Source organism: Microcebus murinus, chromosome 4 (assembly GCF_040939455.1).
Source record: "Microcebus murinus isolate Inina chromosome 4, M.murinus_Inina_mat1.0, whole genome shotgun sequence".
NCBI lineage: Eukaryota > Metazoa > Chordata > Mammalia > Primates > Cheirogaleidae > Microcebus > Microcebus murinus.
In genome coordinates, this window is record NC_134107.1 from 98903055 (window position 1) to 98922113 (window position 19059).

The 19059-nt window shown below is 34.7% G+C and overlaps 1 protein-coding gene across 5 annotated transcripts in view; it reads left to right on the forward strand.

Annotated features, from left to right (window-relative positions):
• ARHGEF12 (Rho guanine nucleotide exchange factor 12) overlaps positions 1 to 19059 on the forward strand; it is a 149148-nt gene that overhangs the window by 73782 nt on the left and 56307 nt on the right. For all 5 annotated transcript variants that reach the window (XM_012773507.3, XM_012773512.2, XM_012773510.3 and 2 more), the window contains 5 exons: positions 4794 to 4892; positions 5577 to 5626; positions 7981 to 8038; positions 17120 to 17298; positions 18943 to 19020. In XM_012773507.3, the coding sequence (XP_012628961.2) occupies positions 4794 to 4892; positions 5577 to 5626; positions 7981 to 8038; positions 17120 to 17298; positions 18943 to 19020 (464 nt within the window). The remainder of the gene's footprint in view (positions 1 to 4793; positions 4893 to 5576; positions 5627 to 7980; positions 8039 to 17119; positions 17299 to 18942; positions 19021 to 19059) is intronic.

Here is a 19059-nt window from a genome sequence, read left to right on the forward strand (position 1 = left end):
TGTTTGGCTAATTTCTTTTTGTATTTTTAGAAGAGATAGGATCTCACTCTTGCTCAGGCTGTTCTCGAACTCTCCTGCCTCTGCCTCCCAGAGTGCTAGGATAATAGACGTGAGCCACTGCGCCCAGCCTCCTAGTAGTTTTGTATTCTTTATAGCACCTACAGACTCCAGTGTTAAATAACTAGTATAGACAGATGTTCAGTGCAGATTTGGTAAAATTTGTAGGGTTTGTTTTGGTCAAAAAGAAGTAGGGTTTTGTTTTGGTCAAAAAAGACATTCCAAAGATATGATAAGTTAGCCATTATTGCTGCTCTCAATGTTATAGAGGGTGGAATTTAACCCTCTATAGTAGGTTAAAACAGCTTCTGGTCTACAGGTAGAACATTTCTTTGAAGAAGAAGGAAAAACGTTTCATTTGATTTTGAATAAGAGGTAGGATAATAAATTTGAGCATTTGAGAGACTAGATTTCTGAATTTTGAATGGTAAGATGGCTTAGTTTTCAGTTCGTTATTACCACAGATCTGAATGTGTGTAGACAGCACAGTTTGACAGGACAGAATAGCATTATTAGTTTGAATTTTATAGATTCTGAATTGACTGCATATGTGAGGTTTGTTTTCTTTTTGTATTGATCTGGTAATTCTTACATTTTAAAAGTATATCAGTGTCTCAGATTAGCAGATAAATTTAGAATAATAAATGTGGCTAATGTGGTGGAATTGGGGAGAAGAGAACAATGAATAGGACATGTCCTTTTCTTCTTTATCCTTTGTTCCTCATCTATTTTTGATGTAGAATTAAAAGGGAAGGTTATCAGGCTGAAACTGTTATGAATTGGAGAAAACAGATTTGCAGTATTCGTAGGTAATACTAATATATTGTCCTAATCCAACTTGTCAAGAACCTAGGCATAATTAATAAAATTGACTATACATGATGGTATTTTTTTTCTTCTTGGTCACCTCCCTTTCTGAGCTTCTTCCCATCTCTAAATTCTTCTACTTTTCTGAATTTCATTAATTTATTGGCAATTTTAAAAAATGTCCTTCTGTGTTAGAATAAATGTAAAACTCTTTCGTAAACAAGATATAGCCTCTGCATCCTTGGAGCATAAAATTTAATGAGAGGATAAAAATAAATGCAAATTAATTTGACTCTTAATGTTAGGATAGGAATAAACAGGGTGTCGTGGGAGTTTATAAGAGGGGCACCTAACCCTAATCTGAATATTTAGAAAGAGCTTATAGGAGGACATGATTCATTTCTTAAGAATTTCTTGTCTCTCCTCTGCTGAAGCTACCTATAACAAGAAGCCCTGCTCTTTAAAATTTCCCTTCTCTTCTTCCTTCCCCGTCTAAAACTAATTTCCTTGTCTATTAAAACAAAACTTAGACATAAATGGGGGTTGATCCTCTTAAAGATCATTTATTTGCATTAATGATAAGAATTTATTAACATAAAAGTACTTGTAATTGATTATTTAAGTGGATATGGTGTGGAGATTTGCATATTTATTTTATATATATATGGAGAGAGAGAGAGATGGAGTCTCGCTCTTTTGCCCCAGCTAGAGTGCAGTGGCATGATCGTAGCTCACTGGAGCCTCAAACTCCTAGGCTCAAGTGATTTTCCTGCCTCAGCCTCCTGAGAAGCTGGGACTACAGGCATGCGCTACCACACCCAGCTACTTTTTTCTAGTTTTAGTAGAGATGGGGTCTTACTCTTGTTCAGGCTGTTCTCGAACTCCTGAGCACAAGCAGTCCTCCATCCTTGGAATCCCAGAGCACTAGGATTATAGGCATGAGCCACCACACTCAGCCTTGTAATTGATTTTTAATGGGTGGCGTGGATAGATGAGAAAATCCAAGGTCGACCTCCCCTAAGCATAATAAAATTATAATTAACATTTATGAACTCTATTCAAGTAAAATATGCAAACATAGCAAACTCTTTAACTCCAGCTTTTCCTTAATCTTTTACGGGCACTTGAAAAAAAGTCTGCTTAAGAAGCCCAGTAGCTTAGCATAGCAACAACCCATATTAGAAACCTTTAATTGAATAATTTTTTGCTTTTGTGAGAGTGATGGGAGAACTAGGAAAAAAATGGGAATAGTATGAAAAAAAATATATTCAGTGTTTTAATTGCCTTGATTTTTGTTTTAAAGTTACAACATCTAATTTATTTAAAAATTTTAAATAACTGTACAGGAGATCATGAAATATTTATGTTTCCAAAAGCAAGCATGGAGTTAAAAGATTCCTATAAAATACTGCTCTTATCCTATTTTGAGGTTCTCTGATTTATTTAATTATGTGCTAGAAATCTATAAAGAATGCTTTTTTTCTTAATTTTATGTTTATACCTATCCTATTTTATAGTTTTCCTAATTACTTGAAGGAAGCAACATTGAAAAAGTTGAGTTTTAATGAGTAATTTCTCTTCTGCCCCCATTACAACTTACTGCTTTGTGGAAGTAAATTTGTGAATTCAAATACTGTTTAGTATTTAGAAATCACTAGAATTGAGAGGTAACACATTTTTCATGTTGAAAATCAACTTTGAGGTAAAATTTACGTAAAATAGGATGTACTAATGTTAAATATATAGGTCATTGAATTTTGACAAATGAACATATATAGTCATGTAACCATTAACTTAATTAAGGAATACATTATTTCCATTACCCCATAAAGTTGTTCATTTCTCTTTGCAATTGTTCCCACCCCTCTTTCCCACTTCATCCCTACACAATTACTATTCTGCTCTTTGTTGCTATACTTTAATTTTTCCTGTTCTCTATTTGAATCATATAGGGTGTACTATCATTTGTATCTGGCTTCTTTTGCTTAGCATGATGTTTTTATGATTCATCCATATTTGTTGTATTACGAAATAGTCTTTTTTTCTCTTCTTCCTATGTAGTATTTCATTGTAAGGATATATCACAATTTATCTATTCATATGTTGATGGGCATTTGAATTGTTTCTACTTTTTGGCTTTTATGAACAAAACTGCTATTAACATTTGTGTAACAGTCTTTATGTGGACTTATTTTTATGGGAGTAAAATTCATGAGTCATATGTAAATGTATGCTTACCTTCATAAGAAATTTCCAAAGTGTTTACACACACCCATCAGCATCAGTCTTTATTTTTAGCCATTCTAGTTGGTATATAATGGCATCTCATTGTGGTTTTAATTTGCATTTTTCTGATGATAGCAGATGTTAAGTACCTTTGCATGTGCTTATTGGCCATTGGTATATCTTTCTTTGTGATGTGTTTAAATCTTTTGCCCCCTTTAAAATATGTCTTCTGTTATTGTAGATTTGTTCTAAAAAATATATAATCTGGATAAAAGTCCTTTATCAGAGATTTGTATTGTGAATATTTTCTCTCAGTTTGTGGCTTGCCTTTTCATTTTCTTATGTATCTTTAGAAGAGCAGATGTTTTAAATTTGTGTCCAGTTTACCAGTTTTTTTCTTTTATGGTTGGTGTGTTTTATGCCCTAAGAAATCTGTGCCTCCCCTAAGGTCTTGAAGATTTTCTCCTATGTTTTCTTCTGAAAAGTTTTAGTTTTTATGTTTAGGCTCATAGTCTGTTTTAAATTAATTTTTGTGTATAATTTTTGTATAGGGTATGAGTTCAAGGTTCAGAGTTGATGTGTTCTATACGGGGATCCAATTATTCTAGTCTTTCACCTGCAGTAGGCTAACATTTTCATGTGTTGTTATCAGCAAGGATATATACATACACACAGCATATATCTATCAATATATATTTTTCATTAATATACAATCTTAACATATAATTTGGTTTATACATCAGACTTGTTTAAAAGATTGTGGCTGTTTGTATAAAAATCTTCATTTAGAAAAAAATTTCCTAAGCATTATTATTATATGTTTTATATAATATTTTAGTGAAATGCTTAGATTCTGCAAAGCTGAACGTATGAGATAAGTCTCTGACTGACACAGAGTTTCAGGATCTTCAGATCTGTTCTATAATAAAACAGTCCTGGGTATTAATCAGGATTCTACTTTGGGTCATTTCATTCCTTTGGTTCTTCTTTCTCTCACCTTGCCTGGGCAATTTTCATTTGCTATTTAACTAGAAGGAAAACAAATTCTCTTGTAGGAATCAGGTAAGTGTATGAAAAGGATAAAATAATTGGTTGAGCTCACAGGTTCTTCCTTTATCTTTTTTCTACTTTTTCTTCTTTCTGTTTATTTTCTCCTATGAACCAGAGTTTTTCTTGCCCCTGAACTCTTCCCTTTTTCTTTCCCTCACAGGGGAATAGTTACAGGTACTCTGCAAGCACCTCCTTTTTGCAATCTGTTTTCCTGAGTATATTTTCCAGAGAATAAGATTGCATTTCTCTAGAATTTTCCTTGGGATGCTCCTACCCTAATGGTCCAAACATTTAATTTTTTTGGGTTAAACACCAATTAGAGCACCAAGAACACAAGGCCGTGGGGAAGGATTTTATATGTACAAATAAATAGTACAGATATAATGGGCTTTCCTTCTGTTTCATCTCTAATACTTTGTTTTTTCCAGTTTGCCATAGCTGTTTTTAATCTTGGAGCAATTCCACTCTCCCTGTTCAGTGATATATGTATCTCTGATGTTCTTGTGTTTGTTTTGTTTATGGGGGTTAGTGCTCTTATTTCACATATGAGATTCATGTGCTACCTTGTGTTTCTCCTACATGCTGTTCATTACTAGTATATAACTTTTTCTGTTTTCTCTTTCTTTTCTCTTTACCCTGTGGTTCCTGTGCAGGTCTTGTTCAGCGTTGTGTAATCATCCAGAAAGATGACAATGGATTTGGGCTGACCGTCAGTGGAGACAATCCAGTCTTCGTACAGTCTGTCAAAGAAGGCAAGGCATTTTTAAAAACAGTTTTGTCACTTAGGAGCAAATGAAGTAAGAGTAGAAAAGCCTAAATAATGTCTTTTGCCCAGAATAATTGCAGATCATATGAACCGTTGTGCTAGATTTGTTTGTAGTGTCGTAGTTGTAAGAATGAACTTATCCCCATTGATTTTCTTGATACTTTATAGAAAGAAAACAGTTTTTTTAATATAGTTTTCATAGTCATATGACTCCTCATAACCCTTTATGTGTCCTCACATAACCCTTTATGTGTCCAGAGTTTCTGGAATTTCATTTTTTCATGGTACCAGTGATATTTTGTTAAAGACAGATTACAGAGATAGGTATAGGCTCAAAAATAACAATTCTTTCCCCAAAACAACAGTAATACTGTCTATCGCTATAAGCAAGTACTGAATACTTCCTTTATTTGGGTGCTGTAATTTGAGGTAGGTTTTTTAATACCCATTTTATAGGTGATATTGAGATTTACAGTTAAAAAAAAAAAGCAAAACATAAAATTTGGTCCAAGGTCATGCAGTTATTGAGTGACAGAGGCAGAATTTGAACCTACATCTGTCTGACTTTCTAGTCCATGTTTTTCACCACTTTATTATACTGCCTCTCTTTTAAGAAGATTATCAGTAAATTCCAGTGCATCACATTTTAAGAAATTAATTTCTTGTACAGATGGAGCAGCCATGCGGGCTGGAGTACAGACAGGTGATCGAATCATCAAGGTAAGCAAAGGACTATTATGGAATTTATGGTAGGATTTTTGGATTTTTATAAAAAGCATATTACATAAGATCTGTTGACTGTAAAAATTTTATTTGTTTTAAAATTAATATTACCCATTACTGAAGGGCATAATAAAAGTCTGAAAAAAATGGAGGAGTCATATGTGTTCTTGAGTAGGTGAATAAGTCACTGTTATAAAGATCATTTCTTTCCAAATTAATCTGTTAATAAGAAATTCTCATCAAAGTACAGATTGAGCATCCCTAATCTGAAATTTGAAATGCTCCAAAATCTGAAATTTTTTAGTGCTGACATAATGCTGTAAATGGAAAATTCCACTTGTGACCTCATGTGATGGGTCATAGTCAAAACTTTGTTTCATTAGATGCAGTAGCACATGTGTATAGTCCCACCTATTCAAAAGGCTCAGGTGGGAGAATTGCTTGAGGCTGCAGTTTGAGAAGTTTGAGGCTATAGTGTACTATGATCACGACTGAATAGCCACTGCTACTCAAGCCTGGGCAACATAATGAGACCTTGATTCTTAAAAAAATAAAAATAAAAAGTTTGTTTCATGTACAGAATTGTGAAAAATATTACATAAAATTTCCTTCAACCTACGTGTATAAAGTATATGTGAAACATAATGAATTTCATAGTTAAACTTTGGTCTCATCTCCAAGATACACAAGTATTCCAAAATTCATATAAGGGATACTCAGCCTATATATGAATGGAATTGGAGTGATGAATGTCAATCTTACTATTCTTCCAGATGAACTTTAAAAGGTATAAGAATAGCTAAAGAAGAAAGTGGGTTGTATATATGGGTATGTATAAGAGGAGATGGTATGGATTAATTTAAAGTATGTAACTCTAGTCTGGATATAAATTTCCAAGTGGAACACAATAGAGAGTCTAGAAAAAGGCCTTGAATTCTGATCAGTGTAGAAAAAATAGGTTAGTCAGTAACCATTCCTGAAACAATTGACTAATTTGGTTGCTTAAAATCAAATTATTATATAGGAAAAGATAACTTTACAAATGAATATACTTTACAAATAATAATTTGGAAGAAGTATTTTAAACTTATCATAGAACATAATATCATTAATTGTAAAGAGTACTTTTAAGTTACTAAGAAAAGAAAATATTTTAATAGAAAAATGGGCAAAGAATTTTATCAGGCACTTCCCCAAAGTAATTGAAATAAATATTAATGAGGATATGTCCAAGCTTATTGATAACAAAGAAGTAGAAATTAAAATGATAAGTGAACATATATTTGGTTGTCAGAAAATTTGAAGTAGGTAATATACATTTGGTATACTTTGGGGATAGTAAAATGGCTCTTCTCATAAGTCTGTTGTGAGTATAAATTAAGTAAAATCTATTTGGATGTAAATGTGTGACTATGTATCTATCAAAAGCCTTTAAGAAAGCATATAAACTTTGATCAGCAATTTTTCTTTTAGGAACTTATCTAAGGAAATAAGTGTATAAATATAAAATGATATGTGTACAAGGAAAATGGTTCTGGCTTTATTTATCACATTGAAAACTTGTGACCAATCTAAATGTGCATAAACTAGGGGCTAAAGAAATGTGTCTGTTTATCTGGTGCGTGTATATTAGAGAAGTACCTCCAGCATTAAACGTCATAGTTAACAGTGATTATGTCAGGGGCTATGATGAGTATACTTTTATTTCTGTTTTATATACTGCTGTATTTGAACTCTAACATATACAAATATTACTTGTATCAAGAAAAAAATAAAATTATTGTTGAATTCACGTTTGATATTTTTACCTTCATTTGTTTGGCTAGGTGGAGAATTTGGATAACATTTCCTGCATTTAGTTTGTCTGAAAATTAATCTTCTTTGTAGAGATTAGGTCATATTTGAAAAACTAAAAATAAATTGAGAATTATTATGGAAATATTTTTTCATCTTTTTTGATTTATTATTTTGACAAATGAATGAATTTGTAATTAAAAGCAAAGGGATCTTTTCTGTTTGCAAGAGTCTTTCACTGTGAAGGATTTGTAAATCTGTCTTGTGGTATGTTTTGTTATTTGTCTTGGTGAATAAGCTGTAATGTCTTTTAAGTCAAGCCCTTGTTTTGTGTTTAAGTTCATTTTGTTGCTGAAAATACCTTACAAAATAGTGGTAAAAGTGAATATCAAACCAAATATATATGTATGTGTGTGTATGTATATATTTTTTTAACGTAGCCCTGTTTATTATGTTATATCATGATTGCTTATATTATGTATGATAATTTCAGAAATCAGTTTATCTGGTGTCTAAATAGAATGCATTTGACATATACTGTTTTCATTTTCCTACAGGTGAACGGGACTCTGGTGACTCATTCAAACCATTTAGAGGTGGTGAAGCTAATCAAATGTAGGTGAATGCTATTCTCAGTTTTAATTGTTTCCTGAAACCCTTAAAGCAAGGTTCAGCCAATATTTTCTGTAATAGGCCAATTAGGAAATATTTTAGGCTTTGTGGGCCATGTGGTCTACTACTGGACACTCTCATTGTAATGTAAAAGCAGCCCTAAGACAATACGTAAATGAATGGGTATGGTTATGTTTCAGGAAAATGTTATTTACTAAAATGGTCTATGGGCCTGATTTAGCCCCTTGGCTAGAGTTTGCTGACCCCAGCAATGAAGGCAAGTCTGAGGTGAAAACTCTTAATTTGCTAATAACTACCTTTTTTTTTCCTTTTATTTCATCATATTATGGAAGTACAAATATTGTTAGGGTTACAAATATTGCCCCTGCCCCCCCCATGTGTCTAATCCCCCGGTGGTGTGCACCACACACATTATGAGAGCATACGCCCCTTTCCTTTTCCCCCCTCCCACCTTCCCACCACCTGATAAAAAGGTATTTTTGTGTGGGTTTTTTTTGACATTTTGGTTACATTGTATATCTTTGGCTTTCCCCAAGAAGGGTTAGAGTTATGCACTTCCACTCCGAAGTGCTCTCCGCATCCCTAAGATTGGGTCCCCCCCCCCCCAATCCCTGGTGAGCATTGCCACCATTTGAAAACCAAAGTTTTAATCAGTCAGTACCAATTTGATGGAGAGTAGATGTGGGGCCCATTTTCCATGTCTTGTGTCACCTTGCTTTGGATAACGGGCTTAAGTTTAATCCAGGATAGCATAAACGGTGCTAGCTCACAGTCATTTCTTAGGATTGGGTAATATTCCATTGTGAGCATATACCACATTTTAATTATCCACTCATGAATTGACGGGCACTTGGGTTGTTTCCATGACCTTGCAATAGTGAATTGTGCTGCTATAAACATTCGGGTGCAGATGTCTTTATAATAGAATGTCTTATGATCTTTTGGATAGATGCCCAACAATGCTATTGCAGGGTCAAATGGTATTTCTATTTCTAGCTGTTTGAGGTATCTCCAAATTTTTTTCCACAAAAGTTGTACTAATTTGCAGTCCCACCAGCAGTGTAGGAGTGTTCCTGTCTCTCAGCATCCTCGCCAGCATTTGTTGTTTTGGGGTTTCTTGATATAGGCCATTCTTACTGGGGTTAGGTGGTATCTCATTGTGGTTTTAATTTACATTTCTCTTATAATTAGAGAACTTGAGCTTTTTTTTATATGTTTGAATCCCATTATTCTGTCTTCTTTGGAGAAGTTTCTTATCATTTCTGTCGCCCATTTCTTGATGGGATTGTTTGATTTTTTTCTTGTTAATTCTTTTAAGTTCTAGATTCTTGTTTACTAATAACCATCTTTTGTCAACTTCCTTTGTATGGTTGATTATAATATCCTTGTCATTCTTGGTAATAGTGCGTATGTGTATGTGAAAGAAGTGTACGAGTCACCTGAGAGGGAGCAGGTTAAGAAATCAAACACTACAGCTAAATGAACTGCAACAGAACTTTAAAAATCATCTAGCACAATCACTTTCTCTCAGATAAGTAAAGGATTATATAATGCAGGGTAGCATTCTTCTCTTGGAAATGTTTAGGGTTAAGAATTTATGATCTTCAGGTTTGGGTGAGTTGGCCCACTTGGGTTTAGATCCCTGTGGAGAAACTGAAGGTTGGAATGATTGTAGGCCACAACTAACCTCCTGTCACAACAAGTCGCCACAGCTCCTCCAAGCTGGCAATGAGGCATGGGCAGGCCAGACCCTAGCTGTTCACAGGGTCTCAGTTTTCCTCACAAGGAGAAGGGAGGATTCAGTGGCTCTGTGAGCTTTGCTTGCAAGTGGTGATGGGGTAGGTCTTCTGAATCTTTGAGTTGGGTAAAGTCCAGACACTGTACCTTCCCCTCCCCAGGCCTCAGTTTCGCTTTGTTGTTACTTTGGAACTGTGCCTGTTTTCCAAAAGAGATTTTGTATTTTCTAATAGCTTCATTTATTTAATGGAAAATACCATGGCGATTATAACAGAAGTAAAGAAAAAAGGAAGTAACATGAGTTTGTCATATATGGCTTTTATAATTTTGAGGTATGTTCTCTCTATGCCCATCTTGTTAAGAGTTTTTTAACGAAAGAGGATGCTGAATTTTGTTGAATGCTTTTTCTGCATCTGTTGAGATGGTCATATGATCTTTGTTTTTGCTTCTGTTTATGTGATGAATCACATTTCTGGATTTACGTATGTTGAACCAATGTTGAACCATTCTTGCATCCCAGGATGAAGCCCACTTGGTCATGGTAGATTATTTTGATGTGCTGCTGAATTCAGTTTGCTAGAATTTTATTGAGGATTTTTGCATCTATATTCATAAGGGATATTGGTCTATAGTTTTCTTTTTTTGTTGTGTTGTTTCCTGGCTGTGGTATCAAGAATGAGTTGGGGAGGATTCCTTCCTTCTTGCTGTTATGAAATAATTTCTGCAGTATGGGTAACAATTCTTTGTAAGTCTGATAATATTTGGCTATCAAACTATCTGGTCTGGGTTTTTTTTTTTTTTTCCATTGGAAGATTTTTTATTGCTGTGTCAATTTTGTTGCTCGTAATTGGCCTGTTTAGGAGTTGTATTTCTACCTGACTGAGCCTTGGGATGTTATGTGTTTCCAGGAATTTGGCCATTTCCTCAATGTTTTTGAGTTTATATGCATAGAGATTTTCATACTATTCACAGAATGATATTTTGTATTTCTGTGGTATCAGTTGTAATATCTCCTTTTTCATTTCTGATTGATCTTATTTGGGTCCTTCTTTTCTATTTCTGGTTAATTGAGAGAGAGGTCTACCAGTTTTGTTTATCTTTTCAAAGAACCAGCTCTTTGTTTCATTAATCTGTATTCTTTTTTTGTTTTTGATTTCATTTAGTTCTGCTGTGACTGTAGTTATTTCTTTTCTTCTGCTGGGTTTGGGATTGGTTTGCTCTTCCTTTTCTAGTTCCTTGAGATGATTCATTAGATTATTGATTTGTGATCATTCTGTCTTTTTGATGTAGGCATTTATAGCTACGATTTTTCCTCTTAGGATTACTTTTGCTGAATCCCACAAATGTGGGATTGATAACTTATGTCCCTTTTGTCATATAGTTTGAGGAATCTTTAGATTTCTACCTTAATTTTTTCTTTGACCCAATAATCATTCAGCAGTAGGTTGTTTAATTTCCATGACTTTGTGTAGAATTGAGTATTTCTGTTAAAGTGATTTCTAATTTTATTCCACTATGATCTGAGAAGAAACATGGTATGATTTCTGATTTTTTGAATTTATTGAGATATGTTTTGTGTCCTAAGATGTGATCAATCTTACAGAATGTCCCATATGCTTATGAGAAGAATATATATTCACTTGTTTTGTAGTAGAATGTTCTGTAAATGTCTGTTAGGCCCATTTGCTCAAGAGTCCCATTTAAGTTCAGTGTTTATTTATTTATTTTCTGCTTGGAGGATCTGTCCATTTCTGTCACTGGGATATTGAAATCCCCAGCAATTATGATGTTGCTGTTTATCACTTTGTTTATATTTAGTAGGGTTTGCTTTATGAATCTGGGTGCACCTGTATTGGGTGCATAAATATTTAGAATTATGTCTTTTTGATGAATTACTCCCTTTACCATTGTATGAACTGTATTTGTCTTTTTTACTATTGTTCTTTTGAAGTCAGTGTTATCTGATACAAGAATGGCTACACCTGCTTTCTTTTAATTTCCATTTGCTTAGAATATTTTTTTCTATCCCTTCACCTTGAGTCTGAATGAGTCCTTGTGAGTTAGATATGTTTCCTTGGGACAGCAGATACTTGCCTTGTATTTTTTAATCCATTCAACCAGCCTGTGTCTCTTGAGTGAGGAATTCAAGCCATTCTTAAAAAAATTGGTAGGTGGGTGCATTTCTGTTCATCCAGTTGGGCAGAACCTTATTGCTTTGTTTTATAACTTGAGCCATTATTTTATGTGGGCTCTGAATTTTAGCTTTTGGGTGATTTTACACTGGTAGGTTTCTATTACGCTGATCGATATGTAATGCAGATCTGACTACTTCCTGCAGGGCAGGTCTAGTCTGACAAACTCCCTCAATGTTTGTTTGTCTGAAAAAGTCTTTATCTCTCCCTCATAAGAAACTTAGTTTTGCAGAATACAAAGCCATATATGACAAAACACTCAGTCAACATCATACTGAATGGGGAAAAGTTGAAAGCATTCCTACTCAGAACTGGAATAAGACAAGGATGCCCACTGTCACCACTTCTATTCAACTTAGTGCTGGAAGTCCTAGCCAGAGCAATCAGGCAAGAGAATGAAATTAAGGGTATCCAAATGGGGAAAGAGGAGGTCAAACTATTGCTCTTTACTAATGATAAGATCTTATATCTAGAAAACCCCAAAGATTCCGCCAAGAGACTTCTGAGATTATTAAATAAATTCAGCAGAGTCTTGGGCTGCAAAATCAGTGTACACAAATCAGTAGCATTCCTATACAACCACCAACAGTCAAGCTGAGAATCAAATCAGAGAGTCAATATCTTTCACAATAGCAACAAAGAAAACAAATACCTACGAATGTATTTAACCAAGGAGGTGAAAGATCTCTACAAAGAGAACTACGAATCACTGAGGAAGGAAATAGCAGATGATGTAAACAAATGGAAAAACATATCATGCTCATGAATTGGCAGAATCAACATTGTTAAAACATCCATACTGCCAAAAGTGGTTTACAGATCCAATGCTATCCCCATCAAAATACCAATGTAATTTTTTGCAAATCTAGAAAAAATAATTCTACACTTCATTTGGAACCAGAAAAGAGCTAAATAGCCAAAGCAGCCTTAAGCAAAAGAAAAATATCTGGAGGCATCATTTTATCAGACTTTAAGCTATACTACACAAGGCTATAATAACCAAAACAGCGTGGTACTGGCACAGAAATAGAGATGTAGATCAAAGGATCAGAATAGAGAACCCAGGTATAAAACCACCCACATACTTTGATGTTTGACAAAGTAAACAACAATATACACTGGGGAAAAGAACCCCTATCCAATAAATGGTGCTGGGAAAATTGAATAGCCACATGTAGGACATTGAAAAATGATTCACATTTCTCACCACTCTCAAAAATTAATTCAAGATGGATATCAGACTTAAATCTAAGACATGAAACCAAAAGACTTCTAGAAGAAAATGTTGGAAAAACTGTTCTAGATATTGGCCTAGGCAAAGAATATATGAAGAAGACCCTAAGGGCAATTACAGCAACAACAAAAATAAATGGGACTTGATTAAATTAAAAAAAACTTCTGCACAGCTAAGGAAACAATCAATAGAGCAAATAAACAACCTGCAGAATGGGAGAAAATGTTTACATGCTATATATCCAATAAAGGGCTAATAACCAGAATCCACAAAGAACTCAAGCAAATCAACAAAGAAAAAAAATCGAGCAACCTCATTAAAAAGTAGGCAAAAGACATGAACAGAAGCTTTTTGACAGAAGATAGAGTAATGGCCAAGAAACATGAAAAATTCTGACCATTACTAATTATCAGAGAAATGCAAATCAAAACCACAGTGAGATATCACTTAACTACAGCTGAGATTGCCTTTTATCAAAAAGTCCCCAAACAATAGGTGCTGGTGTGGATGTGGAGAGAAAGGAACACTTATACACTGTTGGTGGGAGTGTAAACTAGTGCAAACTCTATGGAAAATAAAATGGAGAGCCGGGCGCGGTGGCTCACGCCTGTAATCCTAGCTCTTGGGAGGCCGAGGCGGGCAGATTGCTCAAGGTCGGGAGTTCAAAACCAGCCTGAGCAAGAGCGAGACCCCGTCTCTACTATAAATAGAAAGAAATTAATTGGCCAACTGATATATATATAAAAAAAATTAGCTGGGCATGGCGGCGCATGCCTGTAGTCCCAGCTACTCGGGAGGCTGAGGCAGAAGGATCACTCGAGCCCAGGAGTTTGAGGTTGCTGTGAGCTAGGCTGACGCCACGGCACTCACTCTAGCCTGGACAACAAAGCGAGACTCTGTCTCAAAAAATAAATAAATAAATAAATAAAATGGAGATTCCTTAAAGAACTAAAAGTGGACCTACAATGGAACTAAAAGTGTGATCCATCAATCCCACTACTGGGTATTTACCCAAAGGAGAAAAAGTCATTTCATCAAAAAGATCGCTGCACTAGAATGTTTATTGCAGCACAATTCACAGTCATAAAGCTGTGGAATCCACGCAAGTGCCCATCAATTCATGAGTGGATTAAAATGTGGTATATGTACACTATGGAGTACTACTCAGCCATAAAAAATGAATTAATACCTTCTGTAACATCTAAATGGAACAGGAGACCATCCTTCTTAGTAAAGTATCACAAGAATGGAAAAACAAAGACACATGTACTCACTATTAAATTAGAACTAACCAGTCAGCACTTATGTGCAGGGATGGAAGTAAAACTCAATGGAAATCATGCAGGTGGCAGAAAGGAGAAGGGGATGGAAGAAATCATACCTAACGGGTACAGTGTATACTATCTGGGCGATCGGCGTACATATATCTTTGACTCAAGCAGTGCAAAAGCAATCCATGTAACCAAAACATTTATACCCCTGTAATAGTCTGAAACTTTTTTAAAAAGTAGAAATGATCCTCCCTTCAAAAAAAGAAAAAAAGTCACATGAAAGTCCCCATCATCTAAAACATAAATTCCTTTTTCTTTATTCTAGCCCCGTTTAGGCCTTATATGTTTGTTATTATATCTCTTAAAACAAAGATCTCCAACCTTTTTGGCAGCAGGGACCGTTTTTATGGAAGACAGTTTTTCCACAGATCGGGGGGCGGGGGGACAGTTTCGGAATGGTTCAGGCACATTACATTTATTGTGTACTTTATTATTATGTTGTAATGAAATAATTATACAACTCACCATAGGTTGGGGACCCCTGCCTTAAAGGGAAAAAAAAATGAAACAGCTTAAACTAAATGTAATAAAAAGAAAAGAATTTATGATTTTCTGTATCAGATTATTCCATAGTAGAGCACAAAGTGGGAGCGGGGAGGAAGGGGTGGGTATATACAAACACAATGAGTGAGATGTGCAGCGTTTGGGGTATGGTCATGCTTGAAGCTCTGATCCCCGGGGGGGAGGAGGGGCATGGGCAATATACGTAACCTTAATTTGTACCCCCATAATATGCTGAAATAAAAAAAAAAAGTAGATTACAAATAAGGGATAGTTGTGGCCAAATAGAGTTGCTATTATTTTAGTCTGTTTCTTTCATTGAGTGGTTAGATATCTTTAGAATAAATTCAATAAACTGAATTCTTTTTTGGCCTTCTTATTACTTCAGTTAAGCAACTCTGAATTTTTTTTTTTTTTTACCTTTGAATCAGAGTACCATGCTCTAAATGGTCACTTTGATTATAGCTCTTAAGTGTATTTTGAAAGAAATGCAGTGATTAGATCCCCTTACTGGAATAAATTTGATTACTTATTTAATGAGACTGTGTTTATAAATTTTTATATGCCCTATACATACGGTTTTTGTTAATAAGTATATGCTTAATGTCTGTTGTAGAGTATAAAAATAATATTATGCCAGGCTTGGTGGCACATCCTTGTCGTTTCAGCAAATCAGGAGGCCAAGGTGGGAGAATCAGTTGAACTCAGAAATGTGTGGTTGTAGTGAGCTATGATCATGCCACTATGCTCCAGCCGAGGTGACAGAGTGAGACTTTGTCTCTAAAAAAATTTTTTTTAAATAATAAAAAGTAAGGTTATTTCTTTAACTGTTTAGGTTATTTTTTTCTTATTCCAATATAAATTTTATTAAACAATTTAAATCCTAGGATTGTAGCAATAGATTACTTATCCAGTAGCAAGGGCATAGCTAAAAACAAAGTTAAGCATAAAACACCTTGAGTATCCAAAACGGGTATAAATTTGACATGTCTAAAACCTATGTACTATATACTATGTAGAGCTCTCACATGTCCTACTTTTTAATACATATATTCTAGATACAATAAAGGGTATTTCAAATCAGAGCAGTTTAGAAACAGCTAAAGAAGGGAGCAGAAGAGCTAGGAAGTTATTCAGCCAACCACACATGGGCAAGTGGGATATAATAGACAATTTTCTGATATAGACTGATAAGACTGGACAGCCTTAGAAAGTGTTTATACTTAAAATTCCTCCAAATTGTAGCACTTGTGACTAAGTTTAACAGAAATAATTTTTAGAACCCCAAAACACTGAAAAATAATTGATAATGAGTTCCATGGGAGAATTAAGTTGGAAGACTTTGTGAAATATGTTTAAAAGTTTTATTGAAATGACTCGGAAAAAGATTTTGTCATTTAAAGGTCAGTTATCTAGAAAAGTCATTTATTTGAAACATCTCATTTCTTTTTAGTGCTAGATAATGAATGTCTGTTGTTAAGTCTTTCTGATTATGATGAGTTTTGCTGTATAGATTTCCCCCATAGTATGTCTAGTGCATTTCTGTCTAGTGTAGTTCTCCAGATTTTTTAAATTAAAATTTATTATTTATTGTTTTTTCCTGTTTTGGTGGAATATTTTTTGGTCATATTCATTTTCTGAAGTTAATTTAAAATTGCAGTGTTACATTCTAGAATATTAATTAAACCCTGCCTAATTTGTATTATCTTAAAATATGAAGATTTTTTAGAATTTAATTTAGAATTTAGATGGTCTTCTCTAAATTAAGAAAAATATATTCTTGGGATTATAAATTTTATATGCTTTTAAGTAATATCTAATCCCATGAGTAGTAATTTGCTATCTAAAAATGGCATTGTTCTTTCAGCTTTTTAACATTTAGAGTAGTCATAAAAGAGAAATGACAAATTGGATTGTTTTTGTCTGGAGACATGATTAGCAGTTGATGGAACTCTCATATAACTGGATCTTTTAGAACTTTCAAAATTAAGTAATTAAATGCTATAAAATGTTTCTTAACAATGTTATTTTCCCTTCGCTTCCCTTTCTTCCATCTCTGCAATCCAAGCTGGTTCCTATGTAGCTCTCACTGTTCAGGGACGCCCACCTGGGTCGCCCCAGATTCCACTCGCCGATTCTGAAGTAGAGCCATCAGTCACTGGACATATGTCTCCCATCATGACATCCCCTCATTCGCCTGGAGCATCTGGGAATATGGAGAGAATCACTAGTCCTGTGCTCATGGGGGTAAGAGTAGGAAAACTTCCTAGTAAATGCTCAGTTGTTTAAGGGTATCTTTGCTTTATTTTGGGAGTTTTGGAGTATTGGGCTGACAGACAATTTAATTTTAGTATTCTAGAAAATGACTTCCCAATAGAAAAATTACCTAATAATTGGGAATGATTGCAGAGTATTGCTATAGCAGGTTTATTTCAACAAATACTAAACACCTATAATATACAAAGCAGCGTGTCACCTTCAAAAATATAATTGTATGTTCAAGGTTCTTCGTCAGAATGTATACTTGAGGAGGACAGGGGGGCTTTTTGTTTATTTTGTTTACTGTTTTGTTCCCAGTGCTTGAAATATTGCTTAGCGTATAGTAAGTGCTTAATAAACCTTTGTTGATTGAAATTGAATCAAGAGTATACAAGTAAGTATAATACAAAGGCAGAATGTAGACATTATTAGGGGAAAAATATTAACTTCTATGTGATGTCAAAGAAGGAAGAAAGCATATCCAGTTGTGATAAGGAAAGCCTTAATGGAAAGACTTTGTTTGAATTGAGCCTTTAAAAAACAGGCTTAATTTAAGTTGAGGTGATGGGGATTGGAAGCTAACCCAGGTAGAGAAAATAGAATAAACAGAGATAAAGAACCAAGAAAACATCAAATATTTTTGGGATGTAGCTAGAATTTTGTTTGGCTGGTACCCCCAAGGATATATGCAGTGGGAGATAAGCTTTAAAAAAGTAGATTGATGGCTGGGCGCAGTGGCTCACGCCTGTAATCTTAGCACTCTGGGAGGCCGAGGTGGGCGGATTGCTCAAGGTCAGGAGTTCAAAACCAGCCTGAGCAAGAGCAAGACCTTGTCTTTACTATAAATAGAAAGAAATTAATTGGCCAACTAATATATATAGAAAAAATTAGCCGGGCGTGGTGGTGCATGCCTGTAGTCCCAGCTACTAGGGAGGCTGAGGCAGGAGGATCACTTGAGCCCAGGAGTTTGAGGTTGCTGTGAGCTAGACTGACGCCACGGCACTCACTCTAGCCGGGCAACAAAGTGAGACTCTGTCTCAAAAAAAAAAATTTTTTTTTAAAAAAAGTAGATTGACTATATATATTGAAAAATCACAACTACCAGTCTGATTTACCTGTAACTGGATAAGCAATGAATAATCCATTAAACATTTTTTTGAGCATGAGTGATATGATTATAATAGGACTGTAGGAAGACTAATTTGGTAAAATATTACATGGTTGTGAAATGAGAGATGGTAGGAGATAGGAGAGGAAGCTGTCTTCATATTTTAGCTAGGAGGTGCTGAGAATTTGAGGCATGCATGGGGATTGATAGTAAAGATTCAAATGAGGGAAAGTATAAGATACTATTTTTATACCATGACAACTTTATTTGTCCAACTAATATCAGTATTTAATGTTCTCTTGAACCCTGTTTAGTACAAGTGAAATAGGAGGGCAGAAATCTCCCTGTAACTTTTTGTCTTTGTCATGTCTGAAAGCCTGTCCTCTTAACTCAGTAGCAAAGAAAATCCTAATAGGTATTGATATTTGGCGCTGAGACACACAACACTGTATTTCTTGTTTTTTCTATTTACTTTAGCTTCACTTTCCTTGTATTGGTTGTTGTTTTATTTTGTCTTTTTCTAGGAGGAAAACAATGCGGTTCATAACCAGAAAGTAGAAATTCTGAGAAAAATGTTACAGAAAGAACAGGAACGGCTACAGGTACTAAATTAGACATGAGGCTATTTATAGGCCAGTATA